At 52.0% G+C, this 27,700-nt stretch overlaps 2 protein-coding genes across 3 annotated transcripts; both read left to right on the forward strand.

Moving 5' to 3' along the window:
- Window positions 1–863: 863 nt before the first annotated feature.
- On the forward strand, window positions 864–6,467 carry TLCD2 (TLC domain containing 2). Its single transcript, XM_075771522.1, has 4 exons — window positions 864–1,344; window positions 1,833–1,915; window positions 2,793–2,875; window positions 4,464–6,467. Exons 1-4 carry the CDS (start codon window positions 950–952, stop codon window positions 4,839–4,841), a joined length of 939 nt encoding a protein of 312 aa, XP_075627637.1. The 5' UTR covers window positions 864–949; the 3' UTR covers window positions 4,842–6,467.
- Window positions 6,468–8,041: 1,574 nt separating this feature from the next.
- Window positions 8,042–27,699, forward strand: PRPF8 (pre-mRNA processing factor 8). 2 transcript variants are annotated; one of them, XM_075771897.1, is made up of 43 exons: window positions 8,042–8,149; window positions 8,306–8,415; window positions 8,494–8,662; window positions 9,350–9,514; window positions 9,614–9,832; window positions 10,439–10,651; window positions 10,931–11,056; window positions 11,137–11,242; window positions 11,762–11,952; window positions 12,135–12,254; window positions 12,333–12,522; window positions 12,703–12,822; window positions 13,154–13,288; window positions 13,399–13,528; window positions 13,901–14,097; window positions 14,195–14,401; window positions 14,490–14,653; window positions 15,002–15,128; window positions 15,240–15,432; window positions 15,780–15,967; window positions 16,181–16,419; window positions 16,941–17,087; window positions 17,335–17,545; window positions 17,879–17,995; window positions 18,081–18,328; window positions 18,519–18,698; window positions 19,177–19,312; window positions 19,897–20,066; window positions 20,352–20,481; window positions 20,665–20,811; window positions 21,026–21,186; window positions 21,858–22,049; window positions 22,638–22,875; window positions 23,119–23,247; window positions 23,821–23,934; window positions 24,077–24,250; window positions 24,525–24,718; window positions 25,061–25,300; window positions 25,394–25,535; window positions 25,901–26,041; window positions 26,233–26,372; window positions 26,552–26,754; window positions 27,372–27,699. In XM_075771897.1, exons 2-43 carry the CDS (start codon window positions 8,316–8,318, stop codon window positions 27,524–27,526), a joined length of 7,008 nt encoding a protein of 2,335 aa, XP_075628012.1. In that variant the 5' UTR covers window positions 8,042–8,149; window positions 8,306–8,315; the 3' UTR covers window positions 27,527–27,699. The 2 variants fall into 2 exon arrangements, with proteins under 2 accessions (XP_075628012.1, XP_075628011.1); XM_075771896.1 differs by having other exon boundaries at window positions 8,055–8,179.
- Window position 27,700: the final 1 nt, after the last annotated feature.

A 27,700-nucleotide genomic window follows, 5' to 3' on the forward strand; every position in this document is an offset into this window, starting at 1 on the left:
TTGTTGATGTTTGTGTCCATCACCCCAGCCAGGGCAGCGACTGAGAGCTCAGGCTCCACACGTTTCTGTTTCAGCAACGAGAAAGGAGAAGATTTCATCCAAAATTAATACCTCAAAGGAGAGGCGGAGTTTGACATTAATCAGTGTGTACACGGTGACTCATCCCGTCTGCGGAAGAGACGCAAGGTCTGTGCGGCAGCCACACTTCTGGTGGAGACATCAAAAAGCAACAAGGGAACGATCAAACTACGGAAAGCTGGAAAAGCAACATAGTTGTAGGATGGAACGAAAGAAATTGTGGGTACGGGATCCTGAATTCCCACAAACCCTGGACAGCAGAGCTGGGGTATCCCAGACCATCAGGGAGCTCCTCTTGGGATCAGGCACGGGACAGGGGGATGGAGGACAACAGCACTGTGGGCAGAGCGGGGTTTTTGGCAGGGCAGTTGGACCCTTTTGCTTGTTTAATGTGCAATCAGATCTGGCACTGCGTGTGCCTGCGTGAGGGACGGGGCAACAGTGCAAGAGCTTCACCGGCATCGCCCGCTGGGAATGCTTTGGGGCGAAGGACCGCCGGCCACGGCGCCTCACGGGTGAGGCGTTCAGCCACCCGGTGCCACCGAGGTGGAGGAGGGACCTCAGGAGGACGAGGAAGGTGTCCCCAGCTCCAGCACAGTGACGGGACACCCAGGCCCCCTCTCCGTGGCACGCGTGCAGCTGCCTTTGGGGCTGCTCGTTGCTTCTGCCGTGCGATGCCCGGGGAAGGCTGACGCACACCCCGGGGTGCTCATTTCCCTTCCCCCCCCCCCTCCCTGAGTCACCAGCTCCAAGGGAAAGCACTACCCCCGCGTGTCTGCACCTCTGCGTGGGAGGGGGGTGCGGGAAATACCAGCGCCGGCAGCGGGGCGGCTCCCGCAGCCCACCCGGCCTTGCCCTGCGGGGACGATCGATGCTCGCTGCTTCCCGCCTCCCCCCCCGCCGCTCCGGGGCCGCGCATCCCGGCCGGGGCAGGGCGGTACCGGCACGGCGGGCGTGGGGCGAGGCGGTGCCGGTGCTCGGGGCGGTGGCGGGGCGGGCCCCGGGGCCGGGCGAGGCGGAGCCGTCGGGCAGCGCGATCGGTGCCCATGGGAGCGCGGAGGAAGCTGCGGGGCGGTGGATGCCCATGGCTTTCAGCCCGGGGCTGCTGGTGGTGGCCGGTTCCTTCGCCGCGTTCCGCCTGTTGAACCGGGGGTTGGAGCGGTTGGTACCGCCGCCGCCCTCGGCCCGGCGCAACCGCTGGAAGTGGCGCAACATCTGGACGTCGCTGGCTCACAGCGTGCTCAGCGGCGGCGGGGCGCTGGCCGGGTGAGCGGCCCGGGCACGGCGGAGCCCCGGAGGGCACCTGGGGCCGGGGGTGGGGGGTGGGGGAGCACCGGACTGCCGGGGGGGGGGGGCGGAACCGGGGGCACTAGGGGAGAAGGGGGGCGTCGAGGGACCCCGATGGGAACTTGCGGCCAGGAGGAGATTGAGCCTACTGGGGGGGAGGAGGGGGGAATGGGGGTATTGGGGGACCCTGAGGAGCATTGGGGAGGGTGTGGACCTGGAAACTGGGGGGCACTGGGAGATGGAGGAGGGATCGAGGGGCACAGGGGGACCGAGGGACAGGGCGGCACCAAGGCAGCAGGTGATAGGGAGACTCCAGCAGAAACAGGAGGACAAGGGTGGCCGTGGGGGGACCAGGGGGGCAGGAGGGCTCCGGGGGGGTCGGCAGCACCAGGTGGCCACCAAGGACACTGGAAGGGAATTGGGGAACTGGGGGCGCTGCCTGGCACTCACAGCCCCTCTCCCCACAGGTTCTGCCTCCACCCTGGGCTGTCCGAGGACCTGGTGGGCACGCACCCACCCGGCGCGCACAGCCTGGTCGCCGTGTCCGTAGGTGAGGTGGGGGAGTGGGCTGCCCCCTGTTCTGCCCCCCGGGGGGGTCTCCAGGGGCTCGTCGGTGCCTGACACCAGCCCCTCAAGCCACATCACAGTCAGTGATGTCTCAGGCGCCTCAGACAATTGCCCTATTCTTGGCAAAGGACAGCGGCTCCTTTCTGTCCCACGACACCCACAGCCGGGAGGTACTGGGCACCACGCTGCCCACCACTGTCCTCATGGGGCAGCCAGGGCTCGGAGCATCCCAAAAGTGCCCATGATAGGGGGTCGATGCAGATCGACCAAAGCTAAACCTGCCAGGCCAGGAGCTTTGAGTCCTCTGGCTGTGTGAAGCCTTTCCTCCCCCCCTCCCTTTGTCACCTTCTTGCAGACCTGTCACCAAGCCCTGTGTTCAGTGCTAACAGACTTCCCAGCATGGCTACAGCTCAGCAAGGAGGTTTGAGTACCTGAAATGCCAACGTGGGGTTGGTTTGGTGGCAGTGAATCCTGCAGTTGTTAAGGGCTCCAGGCTGAAAGGACGTGGGGTGGGATCCGATCCCAGGACAGTAATGCGGGTGAGGGTCTGCGTGGTGCCTTCGCTCTCACCCTTCTCCGGGAACAGATCCAAGTGATCGGTTAGTTAGTGCCTCTCCCTAGGAGCACGTCCTACGGAGGGACTGCAGGAAGGATCCAAAACACAGCAATGACCTTCTCCTGCTGTGTGTGGTCCTGCTCTGTGTGTAACCCACCACTCACCTAGGGCTTGGGCTGAGCTGTGGCCATCACTTCCCTGGAGTGGCTGCTCAGCCCAGTCAGGTGTAGAGCCTGCTGGGGGGGTTCCCTTGGCACAGCCCTTCCTGGCCCCCCTTCTTTGCTCACAGCCTCTTTGATCCCAGGTTATTTCCTTGAAGACTTTGTGGACATGTTGTGCAATCAGAAACTTCACCAGTCCTGGGAGCTGCTCTTCCATCACTCTGTGGTGAGTCCGCTGGCTGCTCCCTGAGGGACAGATCCTGGCACTTGTGCCACCAGGGAGGCTGGGGCTGGGGGACCAGAGCGGGGCTCCTGTTCTTGTTAGTGTGGGTATTTGCTACCTGCTACAAAATCTGGTTTTTCTGTCTGGAGAGAGGAGCCCAGCAGCCCAGACAGCAGGGCTTGGAGCTCCTCTTGGTCCTGTGGGACTCATGTACTCTTTGGGTCTGCAGAATGGCACTCAGAGATGGGGTAGGAAAAAAACCCAAGCGTGCACAGAGTCGGGAGGGCAGAGAGCTGGGCCAGGGGGCTGGTCCATAACAGTGGTGTGGACAGACAGTGACCAAGCTGTCCCCGCCGGCACAGGCGAGCAGCTCAGCTCCTGCCAGCTCTCAGCCACTTGAGCATCTGCCAGGAAGGGCTGCGCATCGCCCCCTTCCACCCTCCGCTCCCCGGGGTGCTTTCCTCTAATTCAGGTCAGAGTCATGGCCACAGGGCTGGGGTGGCTGGAGCAGCCGTAGTGCAAGAGCCCCACATCAGCGTCCTCTGCCTCCCTTGCTCCTGGCTGAGCCCAGCGTGGGTTTCTCTTTGATCACCTCTGATATCTGGATGCCGGAGCGTTGTGGATGCTGCAGGGGGGTGGCACAGCCCAGAGCTGAGCAGCAGAGACGCTGTGGGGTACAAGGGAGACACAGGGGTCTGCTGGGCCTGGGGATGGGGGCCAGGGACAGTGCTGGGACCTACCTGGGATGAGGCGGGGGAGCCAACGGTCAGACCTGCTGTCTTGCAGAGCCCAGCGAGCCCTGCGGCTCTGCTGGCTGCTGCTCGCAAGTCAAAAGGTCATCTCCACAATAGAGCTAATTCAGGCCAAGACAGTGACTTAACGAGCAGGGAGCAGATAATCTCATTAAAGAGCCAATACAGAGAACAGCATTAATGGTATAAAATGAAGAAAGGACTGAGTGTACTAAAGCGTGGGCAGGCAGAGCCTGTCCCCCCGCCTGGCAGGGAGGGTGCGGGGCAGGAATCGCACCCGCTCTGCCCCCAGCAGCCGCGTCCTCTGCTGCAGCATCCAGCAGCCCCAGGGTGCTTCATGCCAGGCTCGGGGCATCCCACGGGGCTCTCTGATGCAGCAAAGCCGCTTAATCCCTGCAGCGTGCCTGTCCTGGGGAGAATCCCTGAGCCAGCAGCAACCGTAGCCCTGGGCTACACGTCTCCCTTCCTGCCCCGTGTGCGGAAGAACCTGCTGGGCCACAACCAACTGCATTCCGCAGGCCACAAAAGCAGGGTTAGGTCTGGCTGCTCTGTCTCCTCTGCCAACCTGGAGTTTATAGAAGCATTTCCCTCTCCCCCCGCTGGAAAAATAAAACCTGCTCAGGTTTCATGAACAGTGGGGAGGCTTTATCTCGTGCCCGAGGCTAGCTGGAGGCTGCAACACTGCAGAGACATGTGGGATGATGACTGGCGGTTTGGCACTGGTGTGATAACCGTTTCCACCTCTGCTCCATGCTGCGCCCAAGCATAGAGAGCTCCGGCTTGCAGCAGCTGAGAGAAACCAACTCCAGGGCTCAGCCTCTCCTCTTTTTCCTTCCCAGGTGATTGTCTGCTTTGGTATTGCAGTGGTGCTCCATCAGTATGTCGGGTTTGCCCTCGTGGCTTTACTGGTGGAGATTAACTCCATCTTCCTCCACCTGCGGCAGATCCTGCTCATGGCCAACCTGGTGCACACCACCTGCTACCGCCTCAACAGCATCGTCAACCTGGGCACCTACGTGGTGTTTCGCATTGCCACACTGGCCTGGATGACCCGCTGGCTCTTCCTCAATCGGGAGAACGTGCCCCCAGCAACGTACGCCGTGGGTACGGTGGGCATGGCAATCATGACACCCATGAACATCATCCTCTTCTATCGCCTGCTGCGTAGTGACTTCTTCAAGGCCAGCCGGGACGTGCAGCAGGAAAAGGAGCAATAGCCCCCTTCCCTGCAGGGTCTGGGGGATGAGCAGCCCCGAGCCTATGGAGGAGGACAGCAAAGCGCCGTGGAGAGTGAGCGTGGCTGTTTCAGCACCTTGCTTGGAGGGTTCACGCTAACAGAGCATCCGGGCTTTTCTTGTGGCTGCAGATTCTGGGCCCTGCAGAGCAGAGAAGGGGCTCACGGACCAGGTACTGGGGCTGTGCTCCCCCCGCACCTTTGGATGACGTGGTCGGACAACCGGGAGCTGCTCAGAGAAGCCCTAACAGCTCTCGCAGCTCTCCAAGGCACCGCTGAGATGAGAAAGGAGTGGAAGAGCACTGTTTCCCCACTGCTCTTCTGGAAATCCAAACACCACAGTGTGTTTCTAACCCCTGTGGTGCTGCACCCTGCAGCGTCACATCGGCCAGGGGACACTGCACTCAGCCCTGCGTTCTCTGGCACTTCCCATGGGAGCACCACCAGGGAAGAGAGGCTCCAAGGCTTTGCCCTCGAGGCCAGGGCCAGTAGAAGCCAAATCCCGCACTCGTAAGTCCTCCCCGAGGAGATTGTCCCAGGTGGGTGATGGAGGGAGAGGCTGAAACCTGTCTGGGTGGGATGTTGCCCGCTGTGGGGTCCAGGTCGGGGCAGAGCACCAGGCAGCAGGTATTGCGGCGCTGTACTCAGGGACAGGCAGCCGACTTCTCCTGGCAGCTGGAGCTTTTTCCATGTTGTTTTGTTCCCAGATAAGTCAAGTGTCCATAAATGAGCATGGGAGAGTGTGAGTCACCGTCCAGGATGATGCTATGTGATGGTCACTTCCCACAGACGAGCAGTTTAGGTGGGCCAGATTCAGGCATCTATTAGGAATGAAAAGTCCTGCTGCAGAGCCCAGTGTAATGTTCTTACCCAGCAGCAAGAGCTCTTACTAACACGAGCTTTTAATAAACAGCTGCAAATGAAACGGCTCGAGGGGAAGGGGCTTAGAGGGAAAAAGGGACTCAGCATCCCAGCTCGTCCCGGGGTGTCACTGCTTCTTGTCCTACGTTAAAAACACACAGTACACTGGCACAGTCTACCTCTCTTGGGGTTTTTTTCCCCCTTCTTTTCCATGGAGGATGATGAAGGTTTTTCCAATTCCTGCTGACACTCTCCTGCCCTCCTAGGCAAGGGGAGGCTGCGCTTCCCTTGGGGCTGGCAACCGGGAGGCTAAATGTCGGCAGGACTGGTGCCAGCTCCTGCCGTGGCTCTGCCTCACCTTTAGCCCTGCTGCACCGAGCCGCTTGCGACCTGCGGGGTTAGGAAAGTGCCGGCTGTGAAATCGGGCAGGCTGCAGGCAGAGCACCCAGCACGTGGCTTCGCTGCTCTCGTTCTCCATGCTGGACACCAGCTTGCAGCAAAGCTAGGATCCTTGTGGTTCGCTCTGCCTATCCCTGGAGGCTTCCTGGGACAAGGAATCAGGAGGTTTTAATTTTTTTCCCCTCACATTTCCTTTTCCCCATCGATTCCCACACAATGGACTGTTCCCCAGCAGCCCAACGCCGTGTATAAAAGCAAGATCATCCCACTCGGGATTATGTGTACTGGTTTTGAGAAATCCACTGGATTTGTCGTGCTTTCTGTGTGGCAAATAACATTTAACTCAAAATCTCTCCTTTGGTTTGAAAAGCTGGGGGACAGGCTGAAACAACGTGCTGCTCAGTGGGCGGCACTTGTTTCGAGGAGGAAAATAAGGGAACAGACACATTTCTGCCTGGGCAGGGAAAGACGAGCAATGCATGTGGGCAGTGGGAGGTTGGAGACGACTCGTGGCCAAAGCCGCTTACGATTCTATTTGTGGAGAGCGCAGGGAGGCTTGCAGGTGCTGGAGACACCTACTCTGTGTTTGGGTTTGTCACCTCGAGCGGTGCTTAAGTGCTCGTGTGCCTCTTGCAGCTCCCAGCTGGAGCGGAGCTGGCAGCCAGGACCTCCTCTTTGGTTTGACCCATTTATCCCCAGTTTTTCAGGAGCTGCTCTGCCGATTCCTGCCCTTAGCACAGCCTCTGCACCCGCTCAGCAAGGCTCGCTCTGTCCTCCAGCCTCTGCCCACACCCGGAACGTTTCTCAAGGCCTAGATTGCGTTACCGCATTCCTGCCATCACGTGGATGTCGTGTACCCTGGGCACACGGCGTTGAGGTCCCGGGAAGCCTGTTCTGGGAGCCTCTAATCAGATGGGATTTTCCCACAGTGCTGTGGTGGGATAAACGGCGGCTTTGCAGCTCTCTGCGTCCAGACACAGGGGTACCCAGTGCTTGTCCCTCCTGATGGAAAATGCCACAGCCTTGGCTTGAAGGGTTTTGGGAAGGGACCTGTCCCTCTAATGCCCCCGTACAGGGCTTCACAGGGGTAGAGGGAGGGTCTCCATCAGGCGATTAGCTGCTGGGGAGCTACACCCCAGCCTGCCACCCTCCTGCACCCTCTTCAGCCCCATCCCACGTCCCAAGAGCCAAACTCTCGTCCAGCACAGACCCCTCTCCCCATGGGGACTCCCCAGGGAGCCCCCACCCAGCCGAAGCCCCAAGGCAAATGACCGGCCGGCCGCAGAGTGGCCTGTGCCATATGTTGAACCCGCTTGGCCGCCTGCAGCGAGCCGGACCTTGTGTTTTCCCAGGGTGAGCACAGAAGGCAGGGGGAGGCTGTGCTCCCTGGGGGGGCTGGCTACTCGCTGAGGTATTAAGGGCCATGGGGGCAGTGGGGGGGGTGGGCAGCATCGCTCCCCAGGGCTCTGGGGTGGAGCGTCCTCCTGCCCTGCCTGGGCACAGTCCCTGGGCCACAGTCCCTGGCGGGGGAACACGGGGGAGACCGAAGCGGGCACTGCCCCCACTGAGGGAGCACTACAGCCCCCGGGCCCTGCCCCACGCCGCCCCACGGGGGGATTCCCCCCACGCCGCCCCGCGGACGGTCCCCCCCACCCCGCAAGGCCGCACGGGGGGGGCCCGGGCCCCGCTTGCTCCATAGCGCCCCCTACAGGTAGCGTGGGGTTATCCGTGCCAGACGTTGTCCAATCGGAGCCGGCGTCGAGCTGTCAACACTATCTCTCTCCGCCAATCGAGAGCAGCGCAAGGCGGGACCGGAGAAGGTTGGGCGTCCCACCGGAAGTGTGCTCCAGGCACAACTTCCTTTCCTCTTCTGCCCTTGGTCCCGCCTCCTTCCCCTCCTCCGCATTCTGATGGGCTGCGCCTGTTGTCTCCGAGGCTGCTCGAAAGCTGATTGGTCAGATCTTCTGGCTGCGCCCCGCCCACATCCGGGTCTCTGAGGCGCGGTGGCGACGGCGTTGGGCCGCCATTGTGGTGGGGAGCCGCGGGGCGTCGCGGCAGCCGGTGAGGGCGGGCGGGGGGCGATGGGTGCCCGGGGACGGGTAGGGGGTGTCGCTGGGGATGGCGGGGGAGAGGCCGGGGGTGGCCCCCGTCCACGTCCCCTCTCTGAGCCCCTCTCCACCCCCGCAGGTGCGTCGCCATGGCCGCCGTCTTCCCGTACCGCGGCGGCTGCGCCCCGGTGCCCACCCCGCTGGCGCCGCTGCCCGACTACATGTCTGAGGAGAAGCTGCAGGAGAAAGGTGGGTAGGACCGGCCCCTGCACCCCCATCCTCCCGAGCGGGACCGGGCCTGACTTCACCGCCTCTCTGTCCCTGCAGCCCGCAAGTGGCAGCAGCTGCAGGCCAAGCGCTATGCGGAGAAGAGGAAATTTGGCTTCGTGGACGCGCAGAAAGAGGACATGCCCCCCGAGCACGTCCGGAAGATCATCCGCGACCACGGCGACATGACCAACAGGAAGTTCCGTCACGACAAGCGTGTCTACCTGGGGTAAGGGAGCCCCCCGCTATGTGACACATAGACTCAGAGGCTGAGTCTGCCTTTGCTGCCTTGTCAGAGCTCGTCAGTGAACTCAGAGCCCCTTCTCCAAAGGGTTTTCTGTGTCAGTGCGCATAGAAAGCAGCATAGTTGTTGAGGGAGGATAGGGTGATCAGTTGCACTAGGGTAGCAGTGCAGAAGAGGATGCGTGAAGGAAGTTGTTGCTTTGAATTTAATGAGAAAAACATTACCTTGGATAACGCATTGTTTTAGAAGAAGTTGGGGGAGAGTATGAAGTAGCCAGCATATGTTTTTTGCAAGATTAAAAAAGCATCGTGAGTGCGTCTTTGCTGTTTGGGTTCAGAGAGCTATCTCGTGCACATCACAGTCTGTTGCACTAACTTATCGTTACCCATAAAAACTCCAGAAACTCATTTGAATTTTTTTTGGTTTTGTTTGTAACGTTCTTAACACATAACAATCTTCAAAGCCACCCCAGTAGAAAACTTAGCTAGTGCGATGCATGAAGGACAAGGATAGAATAGAAAGTTTGTGGATTTCACTGGAAGCTTTTATGAACAGGTTAGATGAGCGGTTTTCAGGAGTGAAAGGTATAGAGGTAATTGGGTTTGTAGGACATGGATGGCTATTCTCTTGAGATCCCTTTCAACCCTGATTTTCCTTGATTTCTGATTGTAGTGCTCTGAAGTACATGCCTCATGCTGTTCTGAAGCTCTTGGAGAACATGCCCATGCCCTGGGAGCAGATCAGAGATGTTCCAGTCTTGTACCATATCACAGGTGCCATCTCTTTTGTGAATGAGATTCCCTGGGTGATAGAGCCGGTGTACATTGCTCAGTGGGGGTAAGTGCCATCTTCCTTTGCCCTGGTGGGAACCTGTGAGCAAACATTTGTGCATCCACAATAAAAGCCATGTTTAACGGGTCTCTGGGTTTCCACCAGGTCAATGTGGATTATGATGAGGCGAGAGAAGAGAGACAGACGTCACTTCAAGAGGATGAGGTTCCCCCCGTTTGATGATGAAGAACCCCCTCTGGATTATGCTGATAACATCCTGGATGTGGAGCCCCTGGAAGCAATTCAGCTTGAGCTGGATCCAGAGGAGGATGCTCCTGTGCTGGACTGGTTCTATGACCACCAGCCGCTGAAAGACAACAGGAAGTACGTGCCTCTCTGGTAGCACAGCTCACTGGGAGAGGAGGGAAAAAACCAAATGTCCTATATAAGTTCTCTATACATAGCAGCATATAACCTTTGGTTGTGTTATCCTGGACTATGTGTGATGTTGGTGGAGAGAGAAAAACCTTCCCTCAGGGGTGGGAGGGAGAACTTGATTGTTGTAAAGTTATACCTCTTGTCTTCAGCATCCTGCAAGGACCAACAAGACCTCTCTGTCCTGGACGGCTGCTACCCAGTTAACTGCTAAAACTCTGATGTTTCTTACCATGCCATAAAGATGACAACCTGGATTGTCTAGTTGGAATTTGAATTGATATTTGCTAAGAGTGCACAGATACTGTGTTTCAGTTTGGATATGGAGGAGAGGAACTGGAGCAGTCTGTACTTTCTGGGCAGATGTAGTCCATAGTGGTCTTCAGCAGTCCTGCAGCCTTTCTTTCTGTCTAGAGGGGCAGTTGTATTTGCTGTCCTTAATATTTTCAGCAAATGATTGGCAGTGAAAGATGTTTGATTATTTCTGGTCTTTTGGTAAAGGCTCAGTTGTCTTCCAGCTGTGTAGTGAGTGTCTTGTGCTTTGTTCTTTTGCAGGTATGTAAACGGTTCAACGTACCAGCGTTGGCAGTTCACTCTCCCAATGATGTCCACGCTGTACCGGCTGGCTAATCAGCTGCTCACTGACCTTGTGGATGACAACTATTTCTATTTGTTTGACCTGAAAGCATTCTTTACCTCCAAGGCACTGAACATGGCTATTCCTGGAGGTCCCAAGTTTGAGCCTCTTGTCAGAGACATCAATCTTCAGTAAGTATTTGGTTTAGGAGGAAAGATAAATGGTTATCTGGGAAAAGGGCTGAGAAGGTTATCGTGTTATCAAGCATCCTGCCTTGGGTGAGCTATGCCTGGGTGTTTGCTCTCTTTAGCATTATGTCTGTGAAGTGCTTGCTGCTTTGGACACTGAATGGTTGTTAGTGTGAAGAGAAAGCTAAAGGAAAAATGCTGATATCATGTCTTCAGTCAAAAATATTTGCCTTTCAGTCCCCCTGAATGCTCATATAACAATTTCTTTTTGTCTCATTTGAGGGATGAAGACTGGAATGAATTTAATGACATCAACAAAATTATCATCAGGCAGCCGATCAGGACAGAGTACAAAATTGCTTTCCCGTACCTGTACAATAACCTGCCACACCATGTCCACCTGACCTGGTAAGTGCAGCAGCCGCCTCAAGAGCAGGGAGAGAGGGGAAAAGCTGTCAGGATGCTCTAACGCATATTGTGTATTGCAGGTATCATACTCCAAACGTCGTTTTCATTAAAACAGAAGATCCTGATCTCCCAGCTTTTTACTTTGATCCACTGATCAACCCCATTTCACACAGACATTCTGTCAAGGTGAGTCACTGTCCAAGAGAGCCTGTGATAAACCCTACGTGTGGAGGTGATGAGGCTTTAGCATCTTGTTTGTAACCTTGCTTCTGACAGTGGCATACACACATAAATTTCAGGAGAAAGCAATACCCTTTCACAAAAAACCCCACAGTTGTCATTTGTAGTCTTTTTCTGCTTCTGGAGTTGCACAAAGCTGTCTTCCTTGGTCTCTGTAGAATAAAGCCCAATCCGTAATTAACTGTTATTTTAGAGTCTTCTTGTAAGTTACTTATCTTTTTGGTTGCCCTTGGTATATTCATGGAGCTAACATCTCCCTTGAGTTACCTCCATAACACCTAGCTCAGGATTTGGTAGCCAAAGTTAATTCTGAGGCCCACTGGGGCCTTGTAGAGTTCTTTTTGCTTCTCTGATACTCGGCACTGTCACACTTCTACCATGCGAGGAAAGAAACGGTTTTTACTTGGTTAACTCTGAGCTGAAGCAACCAGGAAACAGACGTTGTGTGGGGTTTCTGCATTTCAGAGTCAAGAACCGTTGCCTGATGATGATGAAGAGTTTGAATTGCCAGAGTTTGTGGAACCTTTCCTGAAGGATACCCCGCTCTACACAGATAACACAGCCAACGGCATTGCCTTGCTGTGGGCCCCACGGCCCTTCAACTTGAGGTCTGGGAGGACTCGGAGAGCTCTTGATATCCCACTGGTCAAGAACTGGTGAGTTCTTTCCTGGGGGAAGGGGTGTTCTAGTGATTCTTACATTATTATCTTCTTACAATGAAAATAAAATAAAGACATCCTGTGGTTACTGGTTTCTAGAGATTTTAGGAGAGTTTCTGGAGACTTGTTCTCTGAGGAATATGAGTTACCTGGAAAATTGAAATATGGTTTATCCCTAGGTATCGTGAGCACTGCCCAGCAGGCCAGCCAGTGAAAGTGCGAGTCTCCTATCAGAAGCTACTGAAATACTACGTTCTGAATGCGCTCAAGCACAGACCCCCCAAGGCCCAGAAGAAGAGGTAAGTGGGGGTCTGCTCAGTGGGGAACTACTGATCTGAGTAGGGGATTCAACTGATTATATTCTCCGCTCCCTTCAGGTACCTGTTCCGCTCCTTCAAGGCTACAAAGTTTTTCCAGTCGACGAAGCTGGACTGGGTGGAAGTAGGCCTGCAGGTGTGTCGCCAGGGCTACAATATGCTGAACTTGCTGATCCACAGAAAGAACCTGAACTACCTTCACTTGGATTACAACTTCAACCTGAAGCCCGTGAAGACCCTCACCACTAAGGTATGGGTCCACGTGCTATTTTACTCAAGGGTAAAGTTTACCTGAAGATTGTTAAGTAGTTAGTGTGGTAAAACAGGCCACAGTGCCTCAACTGTTCAGTTGTACAGAGTGACCAAATTGGAGCTGTTACACTCTTATATGAAGTTGTTACATAAATTCTGGGGGTTTTGTCTCTTCCAGGAAAGGAAAAAATCTCGTTTCGGTAATGCTTTCCATTTGTGCCGAGAGGTTTTGCGGCTCACTAAGTTGGTGGTGGACAGCCACGTCCAATACAGACTTGGAAATGTGGATGCGTTTCAGGTAGGTTTTTCTTAACAATTATTTATTTTTATTAAAAGTGAGGCATGGAAGTTGAGAGGTGGAGTGGAGTATCTGGGTGGGCTTATATAGGATGCACAAAATGACTGAATAGTGCGGTGTTACAGAGGAGAGGAGGAACAATGAAAGCATGCAACATTGTATGAAATTCTGCTTTTACCCTAGTTTATAAGAATTGATCATTTTATGAGTCAGCGTTAGGAGCTTTGTACGGCCTAATACGCTCTGCTCCTGGCTGTAAAATAAACCTGGTTTCTTGAGGCGATGTAAGTAGTGTTTATTGTTATCTCTGACTGTTCTCCCTGTGTTTCAGTTGGCAGATGGCTTGCAGTACATCTTTGCCCACGTGGGTCAGCTGACAGGAATGTACCGATACAAATACAAACTGATGAGGCAGATTCGTATGTGCAAGGACCTGAAACATCTCATCTACTACAGGTTTAACACAGTAAGTTCCAGCTTTCCACGTGATGGTGACCCCACGTAAACTGAGCAACAAGGGAGGGATTCTGGAGTGTCAATAAGTGACCTGCTGTTACCATGTCTCTGTTTTTCCAGGGGCCTGTGGGCAAAGGTCCTGGCTGTGGCTTCTGGGCTCCTGGCTGGAGAGTGTGGCTGTTCTTCATGAGGGGCATCACGCCACTGCTGGAACGCTGGCTGGGGAATCTGCTGGCCAGGCAGTTTGAAGGTCAGCACATTTTGTAAATCTTGGATGTGTGTGGTAAAGATTAATACTGTTTACTTGCCAGCTTGAACTCCAGTTTTCTGTTCCAAGTGGTGGTCTGTATCCATGCTCCATGTCAATCCCAAGGGCTATTGACCAGTTTAGAGCTCTTATGAGACCAGTGGCCCCAGGAAAGATTCCAAATGGAAGTGGGATTCCCTGCTCCATAGCACTATGGGGTCCATAGCCTCCTAATCATCTACTCCAGACTGATCAGTGATGTTGTAGCAGTGTAATTTCTTCAGACACCCTGCACGTCCACGTACTCCCATATTACAAAGAAGAGGAGCACTGCCCAATAATGTCAGAACTGCTGACGTACTTCGCTTTTTCCAGGCCGTCACTCCAAGGGTGTAGCAAAGACTGTCACGAAGCAGCGTGTGGAGTCTCACTTTGACCTGGAGCTGAGGGCAGCCGTTATGCATGACATTCTGGACATGATGCCAGAAGGAATCAAACAGAACAAAGCCAGAACCATCCTGCAGCATCTGAGTGAGGCGTGGCGGTGCTGGAAGGCCAATATCCCCTGGAAGGTAAGTCTCTATCTTGGCCTTTTGGTTCCATTTTAACATCTCCCTGGTAGAACTGTGTTCTCACTCCTGCTTACCTCACATTACTGTCACTCCGCAGGTGCCGGGGCTGCCAACTCCTATTGAAAACATGATCCTGAGGTATGTGAAGGCAAAAGCTGACTGGTGGACAAATACAGCTCACTACAATAGGGAGCGGATCCGTCGAGGTGCCACTGTCGACAAAACTGTCTGTAAGAAGAATCTGGGCCGGCTGACCAGACTCTACTTAAAAGCTGAGCAGGAGCGGCAACATAATTACTTGAAGGTACTTCTGTCCTCCTGGGGTTGCCCAAATTGGTGCTGTTTTCATAGGGAAGCTTTCACTGAGTAATGCTGGTGGTGTGGTTCTGCAGGATGGGCCTTACATCACTGCGGAAGAGGCTGTTGCTGTGTACACAACCACAGTGCACTGGCTGGAAAGCAGGAGGTTCTCGCCCATTCCCTTCCCCCCACTGTCCTACAAACATGACACCAAGTTGCTCATATTAGCCCTGGAGAGGCTGAAGGAAGCTTACAGGTAAGCAGTGGGAAGTGATTGTGTTCTGCAGGGGCAGATATCTGCCTTGGGAAAGGCTTCTCAAGCTGTTTTGTTATCCATTGTTCCTGGAATTCAGCGTGTTGTAAAATTTACCCTGATGATAAAGGCTGCAGGTTGTGGAACTGCCAGGGTTGACTGGGGTTCTTCACAGACTCTGCCACTTGGGGCAAAAACAATCCCATGCTCCTAAGCTTGGTGATGTGCATTGTAGAGAGTTACAGATCTTGTCTTGATCTGCTTCGTTGAACGGTGTCTTTCATCAGTTTAATGCAGCAGCCATTAGTTTGTTCATGCTTGGGTGCGTGAGCTGTTCTTTATTGCTTTCAGTGTGAAATCTCGCCTGAATCAGTCGCAGAGAGAGGAGTTGGGCTTGATTGAACAGGCTTACGATAATCCTCATGAAGCTCTGTCCAGAATCAAGCGACACCTTTTAACTCAGAGAGCCTTCAAGGAAGTAAGTGTCCTGGTGAAAGCCAGACCATACTAAAAGTTATGCTGCATTCAGGAACTAATACTTTGTGTTCTCTTTCAGCTATAAGCCTCAGTTTTGCCTTTTCTTTTTTAGGTGGGTATTGAGTTCATGGATCTCTACAGCCACTTAGTTCCTGTTTATGATGTTGAGCCCTTGGAGAAAATCACAGATGCTTATCTGGATCAGTACTTGTGGTATGAGGCTGATAAGCGACGACTCTTTCCCCCATGGATCAAACCTGCTGACACTGAACCTCCTCCACTGTTGGTGTACAAATGGTGCCAAGGTTAGTGGGGTCTTGTATTCCGTGCAAAAATGAATTTTATTATCAGGAGCTTGCTTCCCCTTGGGACCTGAGTTTTCACATTTGCAACTTGCAGTCAATGGTTATTACAGTAAGAGGCTGCATTTTGTAGGTTAATAAATATACGTATATACTGGAGGAGAACTTCCATAGCATTTGTAGTTGATTTACATATTTCTGATCACATTTCTGGATAGACTAGAAGTACCAGAGGCTGAAACATCAGATATCACAAGAAATGTGCTGATTTCTTGTGCCCAGAAAGGTGCTTCTGCACACTGAGAAAGGCATTTTGTCAGATAACATGACAAGCTTGTTTGTCTCCTCAGGCATTAATAATTTGCAAGACGTTTGGGAAACGAGTGAAGGTGAATGTAATGTGATGCTGGAATCTCGATTTGAGAAGATGTATGAGAAGATTGACCTGACATTGCTCAACAGGCTGTTGCGTCTGATTGTCGATCACAACATTGCTGACTACATGACAGCCAAGAACAACGTGGTGATCAACTACAAGGTAACAGTTGCTGTCAGGAAAGGGCTGTGTGGACTGTAAAATTGAGAGCTTTTGGATCTGTGGGGGAGGAGGGGACACAAGACTTGCCAGAGAAAGAAGTGATGAGGGAGTAAGAAAACCTTTCTGGGTCCTGCTGAAGAGTAACTGCTCGGGTAAAAGGTCTCTCATGTATTGTGACAGTTAGGTTCTCACGATTCCCCTTCATTTCCTCAGGACATGAATCACACAAATTCCTATGGGATTATTCGTGGGCTGCAGTTTGCTTCCTTCATTGTCCAGTATTATGGGCTTGTGATGGACCTGCTGGTGCTGGGACTGCACCGTGCCAGTGAAATGGCTGGGCCTCCCCAGATGCCAAATGACTTCCTCAGCTTCCAAGATATTGCCACTGAGGTAGCCCATCCCATTCGCCTCTTCTGTAGATACATCGACCGTATTCACATCTTCTTCAGGTGAGAGCTCTGGGGCCCTGCTTTCCTCAGCTGAGCTTTTGTTGTGACGTCTTGCAGCAGATGCTGTGAAAGTGGGAATTAGTATGCTCTTACTCCAGGCTTTCATTCCCTTTGCTAAGAAAGATGAGGAATATTTGAATCAGAAGGCTTCCCAGAACAACTGGGTGTCCATATGCCTCCTCTTGCTTTCTCAGTTTGCTTTTTTAGAGCTACACTGGACCAGTAGAAAACAACAGTGTCAAAAGTTCAATTGTTACAGATTTGCCACTGGTAAAATAAGCCTTTTCTGGCTTCCCAGCAAGTGGACATAAAATTTGATGTCTGTTCATGGAAAGCTCACCCAAACAGTCCTGGGTTGCTCTGTGCTAATGAAACTGAAGCCCCCTTCAGTGGGAGGATACAAAAATTGGATAGTTACCTTCAACCATGCTGTGGTGAACAGCTATCCATCCATAAGCAAGTCCTTATCTGTTCTGAGAAGTTGGTCATGTAATTCCAGATCCTCTTCTGTGCGTTTCCAGGTTTACGGCAGATGAGGCAAGAGACTTGATTCAGCGGTACCTGACAGAGCACCCAGATCCCAACAACGAGAACATTGTAGGCTACAATAACAAGAAGTGCTGGCCCCGGGATGCTCGGATGCGCCTCATGAAACATGATGTGAACCTGTAAGTGGTGCAGCCTGGGAAAAACAAGTGGTGGGATAGTGGGAAAATTAATTGTGATAAGTAACTGTTGGAGATGGATAGGCAGATGCTCAAGAAGAAAAGAAGAGGTGAGGGATCTGTGCTGTAATTCTGACAGTGAGTGATGGATGTGAGAGACTAGAGCGCTAGCAAAGCACTGAGAACTTGCCCAGTTTCTATTTCACTTCAGTAACAGACAGCCTGTCACTCTGCACATCTTGTTTTTCAGTGGTCGTGCTGTATTCTGGGATATCAAGAACCGTTTGCCTCGATCAGTCACCACAGTGCAGTGGGAGAATAGCTTCGTATCCGTTTACAGCAAGGATAACCCCAATTTGCTGTTTAACATGTGCGGTTTTGAGTGCCGCATCTTGCCCAAGTGCCGCACCAGCTATGAGGAGTTCACCCACAAGGATGGTGTCTGGAACCTGCAGAATGAGGTAGGGAGAGGATTTGACAGGCTGGGAGAGCAGATCCTGCTTGGCCTGTACCTGGCATCAAAGCAGGGCTTGTACCTGCTTGTGGAGGGTGCTGAACAGCACGCGTTTGCCAGCTCTGTAGCTGGGACCACTAGCAAGTAGAGTTAAAATGAACTCTCCTTCCTGGGAGGGATAGGAAATCCTCGGCTGGGGATGAGTGGGGACCTGAAACCGTAGAGGTGGTGTTTGGCCTCTTCTCTCCCCGTGTGTCATAAATGCCTGATGGCAAGAGCTCTTACTGTTTGTTGGAGAGAGTGGTCCCAGGAGGGAACTGATGTCCCTGTGGTCTTGTAGGTCACCAAGGAGCGCACAGCTCAGTGCTTCCTGCGTGTGGATGATGAGTCTATGCAGAGATTTCACAACAGAGTGAGGCAGATCCTCATGGCGTCTGGCTCCACAACCTTCACTAAGGTAAGATGGGAGAAAGATGTGTGACAGAGCTTTCTGCAGGTGCTTGGAGAACGGCTGAGAACTGATCCTTTGCTTTCCGTTCTAGATTGTCAATAAATGGAATACAGCTCTGATTGGCTTGATGACGTATTTCCGGGAAGCTGTTGTAAATACTCAGGAGCTGCTTGATTTGCTGGTGAAGTGTGAAAATAAAATCCAGACTCGAATCAAAATTGGTCTGAATTCCAAAATGCCCAGCCGTTTTCCGCCAGTGGTATTTTACACCCCTAAAGAGCTGGGAGGGCTGGGCATGCTCTCCATGGGCCATGTTCTTATCCCACAGTCTGACCTGAGGTGAGTTGTGCTGCTCCGTCCTAAATGCCCACGAGTTGGGTGTTTTGTTAGATACTCTTTCCCATAAAAATATGTGAGAATGCTAAACCCTGCCTTGTTATAGAGTTACATTGCCTTTACAGTAGGTTACAGCAGCGTGACCTGTGAATTCCTGTCGCTTCCGCCTCACTCTTGTGCCTCTTTGCTGCAGGTGGTCCAAGCAGACAGATGTTGGCATCACTCACTTCCGCTCAGGAATGAGTCATGAGGAGGACCAGCTCATCCCAAATTTGTATCGTTACATCCAGCCATGGGAGAGTGAATTCATTGACTCTCAGAGAGTATGGGCCGAGTATGCCCTCAAGCGACAAGAGGCTATAGCCCAGAACAGGTATGTTTCGATGTGCAATCAGATCTCTGTGGGGACAGGCAGAGGGCTGAAATCTTGCGCTGTCTCAGGGTTCTGGAGGCCTTGCTGGACCCATGATATGTGCTGCAGGCTGCCTGCAAAGCTGCTGTCTTACCTCTGGAGGAGGTATGGACTCTGCAAGCAGATAGTACACCCATGGCACGGTTTGAGGGAAATGGTATGCCAGGTGGTGCCAGGAAAAGCTGACATCAGACCTATTTGCAGTTAGTTCTGTGCACTTACAAGGGCAGGCGTTTCCTTTTGGCTGTTTGACATTGGTGTATTCATAGTGATGGCTGTAGACACTTTGCTGAGCCTCTGAGTGCTTAGCATTTTATAACATCTCCTGCCGGAGCCCTGAGATCTGTATTATTTCTGTGATCTCATCACCTGAAATACTCATTAATGCATTGCTGTAAAATTGAGAGGTAACAAAGTGTGGGGATTTTTTTTTCTACAGGCGTCTGACGCTGGAGGATCTGGAGGACTCGTGGGACAGAGGAATTCCTCGTATTAACACCCTCTTCCAGAAGGACCGGCATACCCTAGCTTATGATAAAGGATGGAGAGTCAGGACTGACTTCAAACAGTATCAGGTATTGATTGAGAATTTCTCTGGCTGAGTGTGAGGTTCAGACAATGTCCTTTCACTGTGCATTATTGTAGGTGCACTTCCTTGTCTATCTGACACAGGAAGAACTTAGAGCCATGTCTTGGGACTGGTAGAGGCTGTTGAGAACTAAATGCTCCAAAATCTGTAGCTAGCCACTTTTGAAGCATTTCAATAGATTGCTGTGTCTGGGGACACCACGCTTAGCACAGATGAGTATTAAGAAATCGGTTCTGGAGAGGGGAAAAAAAGGTCCCAAAACAAACATTCCAGAATCTTGAGTTTTAGTAATAGTAGAAACTTTTATTATTTAAAGCCTTTAATAATGACTCTGTAGAAGGCCAGTCCCTGAAAGATAAAAATACCATCTTAGATTCTACCCCGTCTGAATTGCATAGGTAGCACTGACGGAACTCATGTTGTAGATGAGAGGTGTCCTCCAGGACTGAGGGCGTGAGACTTTTTACCTGTTAGCTGACACCATCATCATCATCTTGGTTCCTAAAATAAGTGCAGCCAGGTTAAGCAATCTGAATACAAAGCTGCTCACTGGTGCGCTATTGTCTTCAGGTCCTGAAACAGAACCCGTTCTGGTGGACACATCAGCGTCATGATGGGAAACTCTGGAACCTGAACAACTACCGCACAGATATGATCCAGGCACTTGGTGGAGTGGAAGGGATCCTGGAGCACACTCTTTTCAAGGGCACTTACTTCCCCACATGGGAGGGTCTCTTCTGGTGAGAGAAACCTTGGTGTGACCTTGTCATGCAAACTGGAGCTTAGTGGTGCACCAGGAGGAGTCCTTGGCCCAAGGACTGATTCTGTTGAGCCTTTTCCGTTTTTCAGTCTTCACTTGAGCACATTGTATAGCTCAGTTGTGAGGGCACCCAGGACTGGGAAATGTCTTTGCGTGAAGCAGTCTTCCCTGCTCCCGGTGTGTGTGTTCCCTGCCTCTGTTATACATGGCACATGACAGCGGAGATGGGGAACGTTTTATGTAACTGATTGTCTGCCCTTTCTAGGGAGAAGGCCAGTGGCTTTGAGGAATCTATGAAGTGGAAGAAGCTGACAAATGCCCAGAGATCGGGTTTGAACCAGATTCCAAACAGAAGATTCACCTTGTGGTGGTCTCCTACCATTAACAGAGCCAATGTAAGTACCTGGAGTTTGTACCTGTAGATACTTCTACTGAATTGAGTGCAGTTAATTGATGTAACTCGCTGTTCAGAGCGTCTCTTACAGATGAACTAAACCGCCTTAACAGTAGCTGTTCTTTTTCTAAACTTCATCAGTTGTGCTGTTGCCTGTTCTCACAGCTGCTTTTTTCTTCTGCAGGTATATGTTGGGTTTCAGGTGCAGCTGGATTTGACAGGCATCTTTATGCATGGCAAGATCCCCACGCTGAAGATTTCTCTCATTCAGATTTTCCGAGCTCATTTGTGGCAAAAGATCCATGAGAGCATTGTAATGGATTTGTGTCAGGTGAGCAGGATGTAAACTCGGTTTGTTTCTGTGCACTGAGAAAGGCCTCCTGCTAGCAACAGGGACTGTAGCAGGGCTACCCCTTCTTCAACAATTTGACAGGGAAAGGGAGGAAACGGGATTTTCCTGGGTGCCTGTTTTAGTTCTGTGTTGAGGATAGACTCTTTAGCTAGGTTGCTTGAACACAACTCATCTTTGACTGCCTTTTCCCCAGGTGTTTGATCAAGAGCTGGATGCTCTGGAGATTGAGACAGTGCAGAAAGAGACGATCCATCCCAGGAAGTCATACAAGATGAATTCTTCGTGTGCAGATATCCTTCTCTTTGCTTCCTATAAGTGGAATGTGTCACGTCCATCATTGCTTGCGGATTCCAAGTGAGTGTTTCCCTTTTCCCTCTCCTTGATCTCGCTGCAGAGCAGAGCTGCCCAGCCTGTCATCCTGAGCCAAAGGATGTATCTCCTGGGCACCTAGGGTTGGTTTTCTCTGGGGACGCAGGACAGCACAATCATGCCTGGCAAAGTGGCGGGCTCATTTGGGTAGATGGTTGCAGCATCTCCTAGCCCTGCCTTCTGCAAAACATGGAGACTGTCTTTGCTCATGTTTTCTCCTCTAGTTGACTTTTCCCCTGAGCCAGAGCTCAGGAGCTCTGAAGGGTTCTTCAGGAAACCCCGCAAAGCTGTGCTGACCTAGGGGCAGAATCTGGAGTGAATTGGACACTATCTGCACTGTGCTGTGTTCAGTTCGACAGAATACTCACCAGACAATCCCTGGGGGAAATGGCCCTCGTGACTACACAGTAGAAGAGTAACTGTGCTGCTTTGTTTGAACCTGCAGCTGAACCCCGTTGGTTGAGGGTTTCTCTTGACAGCTTCTGCATTCAGCTGCTGTACAAAGAGAGTAGTAGAGCCCTGTGTCAGGACGGTATGTAGATAGTAGCTGGCTTCAGTGTTCATGCTTGGTGGCAGTTACTCTCTGTCAAAAACATGCAGCAACTGCAGGAGAGTTTTGTGCAAGATTAAATTGTTCTGGCTTGCTTTCTCCTTAGAGATGTGATGGACAGCACCACAACTCAGAAGTACTGGATAGATATCCAGCTGCGCTGGGGAGATTACGATTCCCATGATATCGAGCGCTATGCAAGAGCCAAGTTCCTGGACTACACTACAGACAACATGAGTATCTATCCGTCTCCTACTGGTGTGCTCATTGCCATTGATCTGGCCTATAACCTGCACAGGTGAGATCTGCACCTTCTGTATTTGAACCGTAATTGGTAGTTCACGGCTGTGTCTTAGCGCGTCTCCGAGCTGGGCTGGAGGATGAGGGGAGAAGGCAGAAGCCGGAGTTATGCAGTGACTGGGATAAGGCATCTAGGCAGTCCTTTCAGGTTGCACGATGTGTGCTCATTCAGTAATAACGATTCAGTTCTCCCAGGTGACTAATCATTTATTTTCTTAGGAGATTTCTGTCAGACTGTTTTTGGAGCTGAAGGACAGGCCTTGTTTCAAGGCCCCCTATGAGTGGGGACAACTGTTTTTCACTGGCAAACTGGGGAGAAAGTCCCAGCAAGCAGACCTCTGCTCTAATGTGCTTGTTAGAGAAGATGCAGCTTTTCTGGAACTGCAGTATGTGCGTGCTGTGGCTTCCCTGTAGGGAAAAACCGTAGGTGAACAGTTCCCAAGGACGCTGCAAGAGAAATCATACGTTAGTGTTCAGCAGGCAGAAAGGCGCCTGGTGCTGCATGGAAAGAATTGTGCATAGCTGTTCTCCCTTCATCTCAGAGCTGATGGCAACAATGAGGTCTTCTGTTTGTTTTCCTCTTCAGTGCTTATGGGAACTGGTTCCCTGGGAGCAAACCGCTGATCCAGCAGGCTATGGCCAAAATTATGAAAGCAAATCCTGCGCTGTATGTGTTGAGAGAACGAATCCGCAAGGGGTTGCAGCTGTACTCCTCTGAGCCCACAGAACCGTACCTTTCCTCCCAGAACTATGGAGAGCTCTTCTCCAATCAGATCATCTGGTTTGTGGATGACACCAATGTGTACAGAGTGACCATTCACAAGGTGAGGCCAGAAGGGGAGAGGACAGGGACTGTAAATGTCCTGAGCTCAGGGTGGTTGTGGAGGCAATGTGTGATGGAAAACTAGGAATCAACATGGACCTAAATTTTTACAGTGTGCACGGAGTAGCTCTTACAATTCCTGTACGGTTCCTGCTCAAAGCGCACAGCAAATCGACTGTTGTGTGAAGGTGTGGATAGGCTACATTTATCTCCCTGTATTTCTCACTTTCACTTGTTTTCTCAGACTTTTGAAGGGAATTTGACCACAAAACCCATCAATGGAGCCATTTTCATCTTCAATCCCAGAACTGGACAGCTCTTCCTGAAGATCATCCATACATCTGTGTGGGCAGGACAGAAGCGTCTTGGGCAGGTAGGGCCTGGCTGCCTGCAGCGATTTGGGCTGTGAGCTGGGGCTGGGCTTTGACTTCTTGGGACGCTTGAGCAGGAAACATCATGAGGGTCTTCATCTTCCTGCCTCTTAAGTTTGGAGCTCCAGTGTGTAACCTGTGCTCAGACAAGCATTAGCATGGGATATAAAAGAATGTAGGTATTGATGTTGGAAGGTTTTTGAGGCTCTGAGGTGTAAAGAGCCTACATCTTCAAGCAGGACTTGAGGAACAGCGCTGTGCTCGCTGTTACAGCAAATCACGTTGCACTTGGCCGTACATCCAGTGCAGTGAGAAGACTCTCAGGTGGCAAAGCCAGGGAGGCGGTGTAGGCAGATATTTTTTCTGAGCCGGTCAGGAGTAACTGAACACCAGGAATGGGAACTGCCCTCTGTGATCAGTAAGAAGGAAATGCTGGGTCTTGTCACTGATCTGGAACAAGCCATAAATTTCAGTCATATTTTTAGAATTTGATTTCAGTCTCTCTAATGCCCAAAGGCATGGAGATGCTGCTGTTAGCAGAGAGGCATTTCTCTAACCGTGCTGTCTTTCTGTAGCTGGCCAAGTGGAAGACTGCTGAAGAAGTGGCTGCCTTGATTCGATCACTTCCTGTGGAGGAGCAGCCTAAGCAGATCATAGTGACGCGGAAGGGCATGTTGGACCCGCTTGAGGTAACAATGCAGATACTGCTCTGTGGGGACACATAAAATCTTTGGGAAATTATAGGCCAGTCCTGTGTTCCTGTGAAGGAATTGATCTGAACCAATATTCTGCAGTAGTTGTGAGCTAATTCCTCTTCTTGATAAACCCCAGGTGCACTTGCTGGATTTCCCCAATATTGTGATCAAAGGCTCAGAGTTGCAGCTGCCCTTCCAGGCCTGTCTGAAAGTGGAAAAGTTTGGTGATCTCATCCTGAAGGCCACCGAACCCCAGATGGTTCTCTTCAACCTCTATGATGACTGGCTGAAAACCATCTCTTCCTACACGGTAAGCACAGCATGCCTAGTCTGCGTTTTGCTTTGCTGCTGGTAAATGAGGCAGGAGCCAAGACTGCAGAGATCCCTCACAATTTGTTGCGTGAGAGCACTTGGCTCTTGAGTCTGCCTGGATTTTCCTTCACGTTGATTCCACTGGCACTTCCCGTGCAATGTCAGCATGCCCAAACAGGAGTGCTCTGCTAGGGCCTTGTATATTTGGTGTCCTTCTTTCTGACTAACTGCATTTTTTTAATTTTTTTTTCTTTTTCTTTTTCTCCTCCAAGGCATTCTCTCGTCTGATTCTGATTCTCCGGGCGCTGCATGTGAATAACGATCGAGCCAAAGTTATTCTGAAACCAGATAAGACAACCATAACCGAGCCTCACCACATCTGGCCGACCCTGACAGATGAGGAGTGGATCAAGGTGGAGGTGCAGCTGAAGGATCTCATCCTTGCTGACTATGGCAAGAAGAACAAGTAAGCCACTGTCCAGCTGCCATAATCCTCCCTGCTCTAAAGACTGTGTGGCCAGAGTGCTCCTTGTGGACAAGACTTTCAAGGGCCCTTGGCAATGAACTGTCAGCTTTTTAGGGAGACTGGTTGTTATTATCATTAGTTGTTTTCCAGTAAGGCAGATAAGAATGTCTGCACCAAACCTTTTCTGCTCTGCGCATCATGTGATTCGGTCCCTCCTCTTGTCTAAAATGTTGTGGTTCATTTTTCATAGCATCCTGAGTGGATGTTCTGAGCTTGTGCCTTCGTGAGAAGGGTCCAGAGTGTATTCTGAAATGCATAACTTGGGTGGATTTTCTCTTCCAGTGTGAACGTTGCATCCCTGACACAGTCAGAGATCCGAGACATTATCCTGGGCATGGAGATCTCTGCCCCTTCTCAGCAGAGACAGCAAATTGCAGAAATTGAGAAGCAAACCAAGGAGCAGTCGCAACTGACAGCCACGCAGACCCGCACTGTTAACAAACACGGGGATGAGATCATCACCTCTACAACGAGCAACTACGAAACCCAGACTTTCTCCTCCAAGACCGAGTGGCGAGTCAGGTAGGAAGGCAGGCAGGGCTGTTGTGCAAGGAAGAGGTCAGGGTGCTCAGGGAGGGATCTGTACATTCTCTAATGATTGTCCCCTCTTCACAGAGCGATTTCTGCTGCCAACCTCCACCTCCGAACGAACCACATTTACGTTTCATCAGATGATATAAAGGAAACAGGCTATACGTACATTCTTCCCAAGAACGTGCTGAAGAAATTCATCTGCATCTCAGATCTGCGGGCCCAGGTGAGTGTGCAACGAGTCTGTTACAGCTGTAGCTCACGCTGCTGGGGCGCACACCAGTCCTGGGCAGTCGGGACCTAATGGCGAAGAGCTGGGAACTTGCTACTGTCTGTGTGAAGCCCTCGGTGCTGGAGAGAGACGCTGGCACTACGGCTGAGCACACAAGTTGTAGCCAGGTCCCGATGGCTCCTTGTGGTCCAGACTTGTGGGGAAACTTGGCACTGAACAAAACTGTGATGTTTTCCTCTAGTGAGAACCTGCCAGCCAAGAGATATTCTCCTCAGGAACTAAGGGCAGGGCCCACCCACTCTCACATGGTTACACAGAGGTCTCCTCTGGGCTTCTAAGGCGGGTGTTTGTGTTCCTAGATTGCAGGTTACCTGTATGGAGTGAGCCCTCCTGATAACCCCCAAGTGAAGGAGATCCGGTGCATTGTGATGGTGCCGCAGTGGGGAACACACCAGACTGTGCATCTCCCGGGGCAGCTGCCGCAGCATGAATATCTCAAGGTAAGTTGAGCTTCTGCTCCCAGCGTGGGTGGAAGATCACTGTCTCCAGTAATGGGGACCTGAGGAGGTGGGGCCCGATCTGGGGTCAGGTGAAAGGGAAGCCTTTAGTCCCTGGGTGGTTTTTGCCATGCTTGGAGTGGTTTTGTTTTAAACATCTTTAATTTCTCTCTAAAACATTCTCCTTTTGTCAGGAAATGGAACCTCTGGGGTGGATTCACACCCAACCAAATGAGTCCCCTCAGCTCTCGCCGCAGGATGTCACAACCCACGCCAAGGTCATGGCTGACAACCCCTCCTGGGATGGGGAGAAGACTATCATCATCACCTGCAGGTGAGAGGCAGCGGGGCTTCCGTGTGCCCCTCTGCTCAAGGGGCCTGTGGGTGCAGCTCTTGGAAACAAGTTAAGGTCTCAAACTAAAAATTTGGCGGAAAAAGGAGCGTTAACTCATTTCTGGTTTCCCTCCTCTGCCCCAGATCAGTCTGACTTGTCCCATCTCTCCTTCCTTTCAGTTTTACGCCAGGCTCCTGCACCCTGACAGCCTACAAACTGACCCCGAGCGGCTACGAGTGGGGCAGGCAGAACACGGACAAAGGGAACAATCCCAAGGGCTACCTGCCGTCTCACTACGAGAGGGTGCAGATGCTGCTCTCGGATCGCTTCCTCGGCTTCTTCATGGTCCCAGCGCAAGGGTCCTGGAACTACAACTTCATGGGTGAGCTGCCCCGGGAAAGGGACAGGAAGGGAGGCAACGTGAATAGCTTGGGGAGGAGAAGGCAATAGCTGCTCAGGGACGTGTTCCTTACCTGTTCTGAAGCTCGACCTTCCTCGGAGCGGCTGGCAGGGTTTACCAGCATTGTGGCCTGACCTTTCCTTGGTACCAGCACTGGGATGTCAGCTGTCAATGGTTTTTCTGTGGCAAGAGAGCAAAGTCTGATAGAGGGGAGAAATAGACATCTTGTCTTTCTGGATTGCAGTCTGGTCTGTTGCCACTGAATAATTAATCCCTGTCAGGCAGAGGAGATGATAATGGAAAACGCAAGAGAAAAGCTGTGCCCAGTAGGGCAGTAACAGGAGGTCTGGTATGCAGAAGGGGGTCGGGGAAGGAGGAGAGTAGCAGACAAAACACTTGACCAGCAGAAGAGGACTATGGGGGCATTGCTCCGTAACTCTCCAGGGGGAGGAACCCCAAGGGTGATGATTTCGTGGATTTAGAACTCTCTCTGCTGACATGGTCTGCTTAAAAATTATCTTGTGAGGGTAGAGGGCTTCATTAGGCTCCTGGTCAATGAGAGGGGGGCTTTCAGGTGACTGATGGACTCTCTCTTCCAGGTGTTCGCCACGACCCCAACATGAAGTATGAGCTGCAGCTCGCTAACCCCAAGGAGTTTTACCACGAGGTCCATCGTCCTTCTCACTTCCTCAACTTTGCCCTGCTGCAGGAGGGGGAGGTCTACTCCGCCGACCGGGAGGATCTCTACGCCTAGTCCTGTCCTCGCCCCCACTCTTAGTACTGTTGATATTCAACAGCGTCTGTCTGTCCCCGCTATTCCTTCAACAGCGTCTGTCTGTCCCCGCTGCTCCTCGCCCCCCGCGTAGCCCCCCCGTGCCGTGTCGGGTTGTTGTACCCTCTCCAGTGGCTCAATAAATATTTTGTTTTG

This window comes from Balearica regulorum, chromosome 19 (assembly GCF_011004875.1).
Source record: "Balearica regulorum gibbericeps isolate bBalReg1 chromosome 19, bBalReg1.pri, whole genome shotgun sequence".
Taxonomy (NCBI): Eukaryota; Metazoa; Chordata; class Aves; order Gruiformes; family Gruidae; genus Balearica; species Balearica regulorum.

Coding starts and splice junctions, on each gene's coding strand:
- PRPF8 (XM_075771897.1), top strand. CDS start 8,316: ATGGCCGCCGTCTTCCCGTACCGCGGCGGCTGCGCCCCGGTGCCCACC. Junction 11,243..11,761: donor CACACAGACATTCTGTCAAG/GTGAGTCACTGT, acceptor TCTGCATTTCAG/AGTCAAGAACCGTTGCCTGA. Junction 12,523..12,702: donor TGAAGACCCTCACCACTAAG/GTATGGGTCCAC, acceptor TGTCTCTTCCAG/GAAAGGAAAAAATCTCGTTT.
- TLCD2 (XM_075771522.1), top strand. CDS start 950: ATGCTCGCTGCTTCCCGCCTCCCCCCCCGCCGCTCCGGGGCCGCGCAT. Junction 1,345..1,832: donor GGCGGCGGGGCGCTGGCCGG/GTGAGCGGCCCG, acceptor CTCTCCCCACAG/GTTCTGCCTCCACCCTGGGC. Junction 1,916..2,792: donor CCTGGTCGCCGTGTCCGTAG/GTGAGGTGGGGG, acceptor CTTTGATCCCAG/GTTATTTCCTTGAAGACTTT.